The 13628-nt window shown below is 45.3% G+C and overlaps 1 protein-coding gene across 2 annotated transcripts in view; it reads left to right on the top strand.

The window, feature by feature from the left end:
* The window catches only part of VPS41 (VPS41 subunit of HOPS complex), a 413500-nt gene that overhangs the window by 243477 nt on the left and 156395 nt on the right, over window positions 1–13628 (top strand). For both annotated transcript variants that reach the window (XM_029589524.1, XM_029589523.1), the window contains exons 9-10: window positions 7980–8126; window positions 9122–9188. In XM_029589524.1, coding sequence (XP_029445384.1) covers window positions 7980–8126; window positions 9122–9188 — 214 coding nt within the window. The remainder of the gene's footprint in view (window positions 1–7979; window positions 8127–9121; window positions 9189–13628) is intronic.

The following is a 13628-nucleotide window of genomic DNA, read 5'->3' as shown; positions in this document are numbered from 1 at the left end:
TGGTCTTCGTCCCCCGGCTAGGACTTTTCCTTTTCATCCTATGTTGCTCCAGCTAATGTTTCGGGAGTGGGATACTCCGGAAGCTAGCTTTAGTGTAGGCAGAGCTATGGAAAAATGGTACCCGCTGCCGGATGACTCTCTTGACCTCCTTAAGGTTCCCAAGGTTGATGCGGCCGTATCCTCAGTCACCAAGCATATGACTATTCCTGTGGTTGGGGTGGATGCCCTTAAGGACCCTCAGGATCGTAAGCTGGAGGTGCTTCTCAAGTGTATCTTTGAAGTGTCGGCTCTGGGGGTTTGAGCAGCTGTTTGCAGTAGTTTAATGCAGCGTGTGAGTCTCCGGTGGGTACAACAACTCCTGAGTGCTAGAGAGCTCTCCCTGGAGGAATCGGAGCAGGTTGATCATTTGGAGGCAGCAGTAGCATATGGGGCGGATGCCTTGTACGATCTCCTTCATACGTCTTCGCATACTATGGCTTCTGTGGTGTCAGCCCGTAGGCTTTTATGACTCCGTAATTGGTCGGCTGATGTTTCCTCCAAGTCAGAGCTGAGTGCTTTTCCGTTTTGGGGGAAATTATTTTTTGGAGGATTTGGAGCATCTCATTAAGTCCTTGGGGACAATAAGATGTACAAGCTCCCAGAGGATAGGCCAAAAGCTTCCAGAGGTTTTGGCCCTTCCCGATCGCGTTTTCGGGGGCAGGCCATTTTCACCAGTCTAAGCTGGCTCCGTTTGGCCAAAGACAGTCATCCAGCAGGTCGCAGACCTGGTGTCATTCCTTTCGTGGCCATAGACCCGCCCAAGACAGCAGTGCCACAGGGGCAACGGGAGTCAAGTCCTCCCAATGAAATAGCGCCAGCCCACTCCCCTGTTCTGGTCGTTGGGGGGCAGCTGTCCCTGTTTTATGAGGAGTGGGCCAAAATCACGTCAGATCATTGGGTTCTAAACATTATAGAACATGGTTATACCTTAGATTTTGCTCGCCCCTTACGTGATCTATTTCTGGTGTCGCCCTGCGGGTCTCTCGAGAAAAGGCGCCAGGTGTCTCTCATGCTTCGCCGGTTGTTGGACCTCGGGGCGGTTGTTCCGGTTCCTCTGAATGAACTTTGAACCGGCAGGTATTCGATTTATTTATTTATTTGATTTTCTCTTTTTTTAATTTTTCAGTGTTACAGATTTGTAAACATTTAAGGAAAATTAGTGAATACAGTTCAATCTATTCAACATTTAACAAAAAGGAAAATAAAATATTACTGCCTCACACATAATAGCCCACAATAAAGTCGGAGAGATCCTACACATGAGACGTCTTAATAAAAAGGAAATTAACATTTTCATTTAACACCACTTATAATTGAAAGCATTGGAGAGGAACATTTATTTTCCTCTTTTGAACATTATATCCTTGCATGAGGTTTATACAGGAGCTGCATCTGAATTATCTTCTGGCAGGACATTAATTCTATCTTTTATAAATTTTTCTAATTGTGAAGGTTGAAAGAAAGTATAAGTAAGATCCTTAATCTTTAGGAGACACTTACAGGGGAACTTTAGGAAAAACTGGGCTCCAATATGGACCACCCCCTCTCTCAATTCTAGGAACTTTTTCCTCCTGTACTGTCTCATTTGCATAGTCAGGAAATATTAATACTTTCAAACCATAAAATAACTCCAATTTATTACAAAAATATTGCTTTAGGACCCAGTTCCTGTCAGAGTCTAATAAAAAAGTAATTATTAATGTTGCTGGCTGAGCCTCTTCCTCCGACGATGACTCCAAGATTGCTGATATATTCAGGGGCGACAGTTGTTGCAATTCTTTACCCTGTACTTGTGTCTTTTTCCTTGTGGGTAGATAATAAATTTTTTATAATGGAGGCAAAACTGCTTGTGGTATTTTCAGCTTCTCCATAACAAACGTCGTCCACATTTCTTTGGGAGTTACGGAAATTTTCTTGGGGAAATTAGTCAGTCTCAGATTTTTACTTCTTTGTTGGTTCTCTATATTTTCAATTTTCCTCAATATATACACATTAACTTTCATTATCCCTTGATTCAGCTTTTTCATTTCTCCCATTTCAGTTTTTAGCTGTATAATTTCCCTTTTGTTCTCTGTAATTTTCTCTTTTATTTTTTGCAGTTGTATTTCTGTCTGCCCAATTTTCCTTGCTATTGGTTTAATTTGCTTTAACATGTTGTTCATTGTTTCTATCGCCATCCATATTGATTCGAGGGAAAAAGTCTCTGGTCTTACCAGCGGTGTTAGTTCAGTGTATAGTTTCTGCAGTTCCTCTTTTCTAAGCTCAGAGACTTGCCAGGAGATAATTTCTTCCAGCGCCTGCTTCTCTCCTCCAAGATGCTCATTAGACAGAGGATGTGTAGCGTCTCTCTCCCCCATTTTGGTTATTTCTCCGCATTGAAGTTTTCCTCATGCCTCACTCTGGACGAAAGTGGAGGGCTAGAGAGAGACTAATTATGGACTCCCCGATGGGCACGATTCGGGGGCCGATGGATGCTCACCTCCTCAGAAGAACGGGTGAGGAGTCGCTGGGGGATCGCCGTGGAGACACGGAAACAGTCGGCGTCCTCCTTGACTCACTGATATCTCTCTTCCTGGACGAAAGAACAGATCCCGGAAACCCAGCGGTCAGTCGGACAGTAAACCTTGAACACCCGGAGCTACTTCCGGGTAGCGCTGTAGAGGAGGAATCATCGGGAGCCGGAGCCGGTGCAGGCCCCAGGAGCATGGCGTTCCAGTAACCACTGGATCCAAGGATGAAACTCCTGAAAGAAAAAAAAAAAAAAAAGATATTTATTTTCTGGTTCTGAAGAAGGAAGGCTCCTTCTGTCTGATTTTTACATCTGAAGAAGTTCAACAGAGCTCTGAGTGCCTTGTTTTCGTATGGAGACACTACGTTCCGTAATCGCCTCCGTCAGAACAGGGAAGTTTTTAGGGTCCCTCGATTTGACGGAAGCGTACCTACACATTGCAATTCGGAAGGACCATCAGTGGTATCTCCTGTTTATGGTCCTCGGCAAGCATTACCAGTTTCAGGAACTTCCCTTCGGGCTGGTGACTGCTCCGCACCCATTTACCAAGGTGATGGTGGTCGTGGCAGCGGCTCTCCATCGCCAGGGGAATCCTGGTCCATCCCTACTTGGACGACTGGCTCATTCAAGCGAAGTGAAAGGAACCTGTGCGAGGCGATGGTTGCCAGGGTAGTGCAGACACTTCGCACTCTGGGTTGGATCATCAATGCGGACAAGAGCCAGTTGTCCCCCGCCCAGGTCCTGGATTTTTTGGGGGCGAGATTTGATACTCAGATTGGGAAAGTCTTCCTGATGCAGGATCGGGTAGACAAACTCATGTCTCAAGTTCGGCATTTCTTGTCCCTGCCAGTTCCCAGGGCGTGGGACTATTTACAGGTTCTTCGTTCTATGGCATCTACTCTGGAGTTGGTCCCGTGGGATTTCGCTCATATGAGGCCATTGCAAAGGGCTTTGCTCTCATGTTGGGACCCCAAGTCGGAAGCTTTTCACGTTTCCTTACCCCTCCAGGAACCGACCAGGTTGGTGGCTGACCCACGAACACTTGTCCCGGGGGATGGATCTGGAGGTCCCTCAGTGGACTATTGTGACGACGGATGCCAGTCTTTCTGGCTGGGGGGCAGTTTGCCAATCTCAGGCAGCCCAAGGCCAATGGACGCAGCAGGAAGCGCAATGGTCCATCAATCGTCTCGAGACCAGGGCAGTCCGCTTGGCCTTGCAGAAGTTCTTGCCTCTGGTTCATCATCAGTCGGTGAGAGTGCTCTCCGACAACACAACGACGGTAGCATATATCAACCGGCAGGGAGACACAAAGAGCCGCCCCATAGCGGTGGAGACGGACGAGGTCATGGCCTGGACAGAAACTCATCTGCTCAGGATAGCGGCTTCACACATTGCCGGGGTAGACAACGTACAGGCGGATTTTCTGAGCCATCAGAGATTGGGAGCTGACCGAGGCATTCGCGTCAATATCTCATCGCTGGGGGATTCCCCGTTTGGATCCTCTAGCAACTCAATGGAATGCCAAGGTGCCTCGCTTATTCAGTTGCAGAAGAGAGCACGGAGTGGAAGGGGTGGACGCTCTTGTCCTCCCATGGCCTCACAACATTCTGCTCTATGCATTCTCTCCTTGGCCTCTGGTAGGCAAGGTCTTGAGAAGGATAGAAGCCCATCTGGGAGCGGTGGTGCTGGTAGCTCTGGAATGGCCACGAAGGCCGTGGTTCACGGATCTCCTCAACCTTGCAGTGGACGGGCCACTCCATCTGTGTCATCTTCCGAATCTCTTGCAGCAGGGTCCAGTATTTTTCGACCAGGTGGATCGCTTTTTTCTAGTGGTTTGGCTTATGAGAGGCAGCAGTTGAGAAAGAAGGGGTATCCAGATTCGGTGATTTCCACTCTTTTATGGGCTTGCAAAACTTCCACCTCTCTTACGTATGTCCGAGTCTGAAAGGTTTTTGACTCTTGGTATAGTAGGTCGAATGTTTCTCCTAGGCGGGCCTCGATAGTCCACATTCTAGCCTTCTTGCAAGAAGGTTTGGCAAAGGGCTAGCTTTCAGTTCTCTCCGGGTTCAAGTGGCGGCGTTAGGATGTTTACGTGGAAAGGTGGACGGTGCGTCCATAGCGGCTCATCCGGATGTGGTTCGTTTCCTTCGGTGTGCTAAGCATTTGCATCCATCACGTCAAGCTGTTTGTCCATCCTGGAGTTTGAATTTGGTCCTTAGGACATTGTGTGAACCTCCTTTTGAACCGCTCAGGTGTGTCACTCTGAAGGACCTTACGCTCAAAACAGTGTTTTTGGTAGCTGTCTGCTCGGCTCAGAGAATTTCGGAAATTCAGGCCTATCTTGTCGCAAACCTTTTCTTAGGTTTTCCGATTTTGGCATTTCTCTTAGAACCGTGCCGTCCTTTTCTGCCTAAGGTTGTATCGGCTTTTCACGTGAACCAGTCCATTGAGTTGCCTGCGTTCCCGGATTTGGATCAGAATTCTCCACATGCTCGTGAATTGAAGCGTTTGGATGTCAGGCGGGCGCTGATGCATTACTTGGAGGTCACTAATGATTTTCGCCTGTCTGGAGCGGTCTTGTGGAGCGGTCCCAAGAAAGGGCATAAATCTTCCAAGGCTACTATTACCCGGTTGAAGGATGCTATTGCTTCAGCATACATATGTCTCCTGAAGGCGTACAGGGCCTGTCTGTCCCCAACTGGGTCCCAGCTCTTATTCCCCTCAAGGCGGTCACACCCTCCAAGCTCCTCCTGTCCAGCCAGGTTCCACCCATGCAGCATTCTCCCTTTAGGGGACCAGGCATCTAGCCTGCTCCTGCACAAACTCATAGGTACCACTAGGAGATTCATCATATGTAGAGTAGAAAATGTACATCCCACCTTTATTATGTGTGCATGTTGTTTCTTGGACATGTATATTACTTCAGTTTGTAATCTTATTGAGCTCAATAAAAATGTAACATTAGACAGAGCTCCTTGATGACTGCTGCTTCCTCTGCTACAACATCATCTGCATTTCTTCAGCATGGTACTGATTATCTGTTCTCTTGATACTTGGCTGGGAGATATCCATGCAACTTTTTTCCAGTTAGCTCCTCAGGTGAGGAGTGGTATGAGGTTCTCTGAGGCTTTCTGAGAATTTTCTGTTTTCCCAGATGCATTTGCTGTTTGCTGTGCCTCAGATAGGCTCATATATGTAGTAAAGTCTGTTAGTAGAGTATTTTAGTAGAAGGTAGCTAGTAGATCTGGCTTACCCTCTAGCTATTGTATCTCACCTTTCAAAACTAAAGGTTACCACTGTTTTCTAGTAATCTTATTGATATTTTCTTTATTTAACTTCTATGTGTTACCGATTATACCTTGTCTTTTTTTCTTTTAATGTAACTGCTTTTTGGTTAAACTAACTGTGTCCTTGGTTATAAATAAAACCAAAATAAAATAATAACTTTTCCTCACTAAATGTTTCTCATGGCAATAATTTAAATCATTAGTGAGACCTCATCTGGAACATTTTGCTCAATTCTGGTGGTCACCTCTCTGCAGGGATATAGACAGAATGGGAACAATCCAGGGAAGGGCTAGCAAAGTGCTGCAAAACTGGACTTAAATGGCTTAATATGAATATGATAGAAGAGAAGAAGGATATGATAGCTTGAATTACTTCAAGGGTACAAGTAGTGCAAAAAAGGAATTTTTTTTTTTTTATTGAATAGCTAAATCTAGCAAATGTGATATGAAACTAAGGTGGAGTAGACTCAGAGGTAGGTAACATAAGAAAGTGTTTCATCGCTGAAAAGGTAATTGATACATGGAATAGTCTCCCAGTATAAGTGGTGAGACCAAAACATTATAGAAATTGAGTATTCCTGCAACAAGCATGGAAAACCTATACCTTTGAGAAAACGAGGTTAAACCAGAGATCAAGTAGGGTCTGCGGAATCGCAGCAGGTAGGGAAAAATGAATAGGCTAAAGGGGATTATGTGGTCTTCACCTGTCTTATCTATGTTCATTATTCATTTTGTTATGGAAGCAATCCATTTGACGTGTTATGGCAATTAAGTTAAATACACTTTCAAGCTGCTGTCAGCACAGCCTACCACGGTGAAGTATAGGGTGGGAAGAACACCATGATGTACCAATAGCAATATTTGATGGTGGCAAAACAGTCTCACTTAACCTGAATTTGGTTGCCTAAATTTCATTACCATTTCAGGTAAAAATTCATTACTTTTTTCAGCAATTAACTGAGATTCAACTTTTATTAGTGCTAGTTTGTGTCATATATCAGAAACATGATGTTGGAATGACAAAGAACCTAAAGCAGAATGCTATGTCAGCATCAAGCAGTTATCCAGCACTAGAAAACAAATTATTTACTGGGCAGTGCCTGTCACTCTGCTCACTATAGTCCTTTCTTTATAGTATAATAGTCCAGTATAATATGTCCAGTAAGCATCCTTTGTTTTGTGAGCTCCCTGACTGTTTTGGCTTGGCCCTTTGTATAACTGCTTTTTTGGGGGTTTTTTTTACGGAGTTGACCCCCATCCCAGGTTAGGGGGGAAGGCCACAACGGTGAAGGTGCTCTGCCCCTGGGGACAGTTACAGAGAAGGGTGGGAGGGCTGGTGAGTTCAATTTAAACCAGGAACAGTCCTCCCGCCAATCTCCTCTTTCGGCGGTTTCCCACCCAACCTGCCCATCTCAAGACAGAATTTATGGCCTCGAGGTGGCGTGGCAGGGTGCTGGGACAATCGCAGCATAGAGGAGGCGGGGTGGACCATGCCCTAGGGGTGCACGGCAAGTGCTATTTTAAAGTTGTTCAGAGAATACCAAGCAGGTGCTCGTGCTGCTACGTTGCACATGGCAGGTGTGATGTGAAAGCTGGTCAGGCAGTGAATACCAAGCAGGTGCCTCCTGCCACTGTTACATGGGGAGGTGAAAGTGTAGACGAGTTGCTTGTCAAGTCTTTGGCCTTGACCGCTGGGATAGGCCTGATCACTCCCCCCCCCCCCCCCCCAATTCTTCAGCTGCATCCTGAACAAGTGAGTCCTGCTCTTGTGAGGGACCAGGACATCACTAGAGGGGGAAGGCTTCGTCCCCCAGCACCAGAATATTTCATTACCATGAGACTGAGCCCTTATGAAAGGCAGTTTAGGTGAGGGTGTGGTCACCCTATAGGGATTGCATAACAGTCTAGGGTTTCATTCATGGTTGAATTTAGTAGAGTAATTTGACCTATGCTGTGGCCATAATTATCCAATAAAGATCTTCTTTTGTGAATAATGTGCCAGAGCTCGCCATTCATGGTAAAATGAACTGAAATTTGTGGGGGGAGGTGGGGAGAGTGGGATTGGAGATATCATATGGGATTTGAAAGGAGGCGGCGAATACACACCTGACACACTGTTGTTTCCTTTCTTGTCTGGTGTTTAGGGTGTGAAGATACTTGACATGGTCACAAAGCAGAGAATCACCAACGTGCCGCGAGACGACACCAGCCTCCGTCCAGACATGTATCCCTGCAGCCTCTGCTGGAAAGACAACTTAACGTTGATTATTGGCTGGGGAAACTCAGTAAAGGTAGTGACTCCATTGCCAAATGAAAAGAAACCATTAAAACTCTGGTAAACTAAAAGGCATGCGCATCTCCACTGAGGTGGGGCTGGGGATGTTTTACAGTTTTCAGACTCGGATCTGAAAAAGCATTCATTAGTTTCCTAAAGTATATGTTGCTGTTACTGAGGCATGAGAGCGGCTGTTTGTTGGGCTAGTGTCTGCACATTATCAGGTGGTATACCCTCTCATGAGTTTTGACCGTTCGGCTGGCATGCCAGCGACGGCCAGAGATGTGACATGCTTTCCCCAGGAGAAATGTTCTCTCCCCTTTCAGAAGGCAGTATGACTCATGTGCAGTGCAGTGCTCGTGTTTGAAGTTTATTTCAACCCTAGAAGTTGGCTTCAGTGTTCTCTGCAGAAGAGCCTCTTAAACGACATTTGGCCAAGTTGTACAAATTAACTTTTTTTTTTTTTCAGCACCAGATAGCATTAAAGTAAGGAACTGTAAAAATGTGACTCTGCACTCAAGAAACATGGCATTAAACTGTATTAAGGGAACTTAACATCAGGCTAAAAGCTGCAAAATAAATCATTCTCCTCAAAATAAAAATGCATATGACATATGATCAGTTACTGTGATTTATCATATTGAAATATTAGAATGATCAGTGCAGTTATTTTACTCCTCTTAGCCACCTTCCACTCTCTCCTCCTGCTATATGCTTACATTTATTTATTTATTTTGCATTTTTTTGTGTGTGACTAGAATTGACACTTTTTATAGAGCTCTCTGCAAAAAGATTGCTGCTCCATTGTGGCTGTCAGCTTTGTTTAGTCATGTTAAATCACTTTCAAATGGCTTGTTAAATCAATTTGTAGTCACTCTACTACCAGCTAGTATTGCAAGATTCACATCTTCCTCTGCCTTGTATGCCTCACTTGGAAAGTGTTTGCTTGATAATTGAGTGAAGAAGGTATGTAGGAAATAATTAACACATTGCGTATGAATCTTTTTCCAGATATGTTCAGTGAAGGAGCGCCATGCCAGCGAAATCAGAGACCTGCCTAGCCGCTATGTTGAAATAGGTATGATTATCACTGATGGGTGTTTTTAAAAGCATATGTTTTCTAGCATTAAACATTATTAAAGAGAATATAAGAAAAATATTTTGTAGGTCGAGCAGGTTTATCTTATAGCCTTTCTTTAAAATTTTGGAAGGAATTGATATGGTAGGAGACATTTTCTTTTCAGTTTGAGATTTGAGACTTTATCCTATTGCCCCAAACGTTGCAATGCTTTCTGGAACTAGATGGTCAGTGCCAGTCAATTCATTCTAATATAAATTAAAACAGCATTAACAAAACGGGGTATTTCCAGAGGAGAAGGGTAAGTTGGGCTTTCAGCCTGAGTATTTTTTTTTTTTGCAGTTTTCGCCGCTTTTTAGCACGGCTGTGACTGGGGGCTGCTTGTTTTATTTTTGTCTCCCGCACCGACGGAGCGCACGTTTTTTGCCGGTAGCAGCCTTTCTCCCCTCACACAGACCGCGTGGCTATGCGGCCGAGTTAATGGGCCCTTGCACCAAATCGCTTGCCTGCCGGGCTTGTGGGGCGTGGGGCACGCGGCCAGGCGCTGAATTCTGCTTCTCTTTGCTTGGCTTGTTCCTCCGGCATGGAGGGCTCATCGGGGGGTGTGGGGGTGTGGAACTGCTGTGCGCCGCCGGTCATTTGTAGAAGATTCCCTGCCCGTTTGGACCCTGTGGGGGAAGATTTTGCGGGCAATGACACCCCACATGATTCTCTTGAGGGAGAAGGGGACCCAGAGGATTTTTCCCCGGAATTTATTCTACTTATGCACCAAGCCTTCCTGGCTAGGAGGCAGACGGTGCCAAAGAAGCTCGGACCTATAAGGGGCCCTGTCGGTGCCTCCGGCGAAGAAGGCTCGCGGCTCGGAGCAGCAGCATCTGGGGGATCTCTCTCTTCAGCATGGGGATTCCCTCCAAGTGCCACAGGACCTGGGATCGGGTCCAGACACTGCGGCAGTCTCGGGGACACCTCCGGTGGTAGACCTGGACCTAACTCCGGATCCGGGGGATGTGAATCCTGATGATCTTGATGATGATGACCCTCCCTCCAGCAGAGGGGGATGATCCCAGTGTGGTCCGACTTTTCAAGCGTGAAGAGCTGCGTCCCCTCATTCCACAGGTTTTGGACGTCCTGGGGCTTAAAGTTTCTCAGAAGGAATCCGACAATGAGGGAGTTAATCCAGTCCTCAAGGACATCCAAGGACCGACAACTTCTTTTCCACTACCTAAAAAGGTAGCAAGCTGGTTTCCCGGGAATGGGATACTCCAGATGCAGGTTTGAAGGTGGGCAGGGCTATGGCAAAGCTTTACCCCCATGTCCTCGGATATTTTGGACCTTTTTAAAGTTTCCAAAAGTTGATGCTTCAGTTTCTGCAATTACTAAAAAGACCTCTATCCCAGTAGCTGGGTCCGCAACACTGAAAGACACGCAAGACTGCAAGCTTGAGATCCAGCTGAAGTGAGTTTTTGAGGTAGCCGCTTTTAGTCCGGGCGGCAGTTTGCGCTAGCCTCATGCAGAGGGCGTGTCTGTGTTGGGTTCAGGATTCCACCTCCTCCTCCACTTCTGGTAGCGATGGAGTGCTTCAGGTCACTCATTTAGAAGCGGGCATTGCGTATGTGGCGGCTGCGCTGTATGACCTCATGCGGATGATAGCAAGGAGTATGGTATCAGTGGTGGCGGCGCATCGCCTTCTTTGGCTGCGTAATTGGGCAGCGGATTTGTCCTCAAAGTCTCAGCTTTGTAACCTTCCCTTTAAAGGCAAGCTCCTGTTCAGAGATGACCTTGATAAGCTGGTGAAGCTGCTCGGAGAGTCCAAGGGCAATAGGTTGCTGGAAGATAGGAGGTCTTCCAAGAAGATTTTTCCACCTTGGCCTCGTTTTCAGGACTCTCGCCGGTATAGAAGCCCAGTTATTCTGCATCTTCTACTTCCAAACAGACTCTGGGACGCCAGCAGTCCTTTCGTGGTGGCCGCCGCTCCAGCAGGGACTCTGGGAACCTCAGTGCTGGGAACAGGAAATCCTCCCAATGAAGCCACGAGCACCCATTCCATCTTTGAAGCTGTCTGAGGCAGATTATCCAGCTTTTACATGGAATGGGCAACAATCACTTTAGATCGTTGGGTCTTGGCAGTAATCAGAGACGTTTATGCGCTGGAGTTCTTGTGTTCGGTCTGGGAGGTATTTGTGGAGTCCCACGTGGCCTCGAGCAGCAAGCACAAAGCGGTCCGGGTGACACTGAAACGACTTCTCGAACTCAACGCTATTGTCTCAGTTCCGGAGGTGCAGCAGGGACGAGGCCGGTACTCGGGGTACTTTTGGTCCCCAAGAAGGAAGGCACGTTTCGCCCGATCCTTGATCTGCAGCAGGTGAATCGTTGCCTTCAGGTTCCTCGCTTTCGAATGGAAACAAATGTATTGTCCTCAATGCCTTCCAGATCCTTTTCCTGGGTAGTAACTCCTAATATGGAACCCAGCATTGTGCATAAATAGTTAAGATTGTTTTTCCTTATGTGCATCTCTTTGCACTTCTCCACATTAAATTTCATCTGCCATTTAAATGTCTGGTTTCCCAGGTTTGCAATACTCTCCTGCAGTTCCTCACTATCAGCTCATTTTTTCACTATTTGAATAATTTTGTGTTTTCCACAGATTTGATCAACTCATTCATTTCTCCTTTTTCTGGGTAATTTATGAATATGTTAAACAACACAAGTCCCTATGCCTGTGGTTCCAGTACAGATTTCTGGGTTACTTCACTATTTACTTTTCTCCATTGAGAAAACTGACCATTTAGACCAGGGTGGCCAACTCTGGTCCTCAAGAGCCACAAACAGGCCAGGTTTTTAAGATATCCACAATGAAAATGCATGAAAGAGATTTGCATACAGTGGAGGCAATGTATGCAAATTTATCTCGTGCTTATTCATTATGGATATCCTAAAAACCAGGGCTGTTTGTGACTCTCAGGGACTATTATTGGTCAATCCTGATTTGGGCCTAATATATATACTCATATACAAGTCGATCTCATGTATAAGTCGAGGGTATTTTATGGGCCCAAAAGGTAAGAAATTTGTGATCTGTGGATAAGTCGAGGGTAAAACCTAGGGGGCTCATGAAATGAAGGTAAAATCATACTAAGAAACATAACTTAAGAAAATCACTTTATTTTTCTTTTAATAAATAAATAAGTGTCTCATAAAAAAACATCATTTAACAGCTTAGGGAAATCGATTTAGTTATTAAATGAAAAATAAAGTGCCTCATTCAAATTCTTCCAAATCAGATTCTTTGTTGGAATATCTGAATAAATCGTGGAATTGTTCTTTGGTGGTGATCAGCGTAAAGGTTGTCTTCGCTATGTCCATCTGTTGAATAATCACATGCTGATTCATCTTTATCTTCATAGATGGCATCGTCTTCTGATCCAGCCATAGCATTGCTAATGCCGCATTTCAGCTATGACTTCTTGACTATTTCTGGTGGAATTGCCTTCCAGGCATCCTTTACCCATTTCACTACCAAATTAATGACTGGTTTCATCATGTTCCCCCCTTTCGTTAACTTTGCAAGACAAGAACACATCCATTGTAGCCACATATGCCTCAGTTGGTCTTTTAAAGGCTTGTTGAGATAGACATCTAACAACTGGAGCAATGATGTCGGACATCCTAGAATCACTGCTAACATGGTCACCATTTTCTTTGCATAGTCTTTCACATCGCTGTTATATGTGCATGGAACATATCCCATACCAATAGTGATGGTCGTTTTCTTAGCCCCATGCCTGCTCACCTACCCCACACATCGCACAGCCACTGTTTTATTCCCTCCTCATCCATCCAGCCTTTAGGATGAGCCCGAACAGTTACACCTACCAGAATTTTTAGGTTCTTGGACTCATTTTCCTCTTGAATATTACCACCGGGCGCAGTTTTGTGCCATCTGCCAGGCAAGACAGGACCACTATGAAATGTGTCTTTTCATAACTAGCTGTTTTTACAAATATGGTCTGTTCACCAATGCCAGCTACAGTGTGGTTGCCAGGCATATCAAATGTCATTAGCGTTTCATCCATATCACCAATGTTATTCATATCGAAATGATTCTTTATTCTCTGCTGAATAATGGATTTGTGGAATGAACAGATCTTTTCATCAAGCTCTTTAGGCAGTTTCTGTGAAATCTTTGTGCACTGACAAAGGCACAAAAGATATCGGTTCATGAACCGCAAACACCAACCAGATGATGCTGTGAATTCTTTCAGACCTTCGGTCCCTGAGTATTTTTCTTCTTTCTCCATTTGAAGGGCATGAATCCTAATGCTAGAGCGAGTCACAATATTGCCGTTCTCTATGCATTCCATTACCCAGTCATTCAAATCCTTTTCTGTTCCATCAAAAGGTGAAATTTTGAAATGTAAGGCTTTCTTAGATATGGCATTT

The sequence above is a fragment of the Rhinatrema bivittatum genome, chromosome 2 (genome assembly GCF_901001135.1).
Source record: "Rhinatrema bivittatum chromosome 2, aRhiBiv1.1, whole genome shotgun sequence".
In the NCBI taxonomy this organism is placed as follows: domain Eukaryota; kingdom Metazoa; phylum Chordata; class Amphibia; order Gymnophiona; family Rhinatrematidae; genus Rhinatrema; species Rhinatrema bivittatum.
Note: the sequence above shows the minus strand (reverse complement) of the source record. Positions and strands in the feature narration are given on the sequence as shown.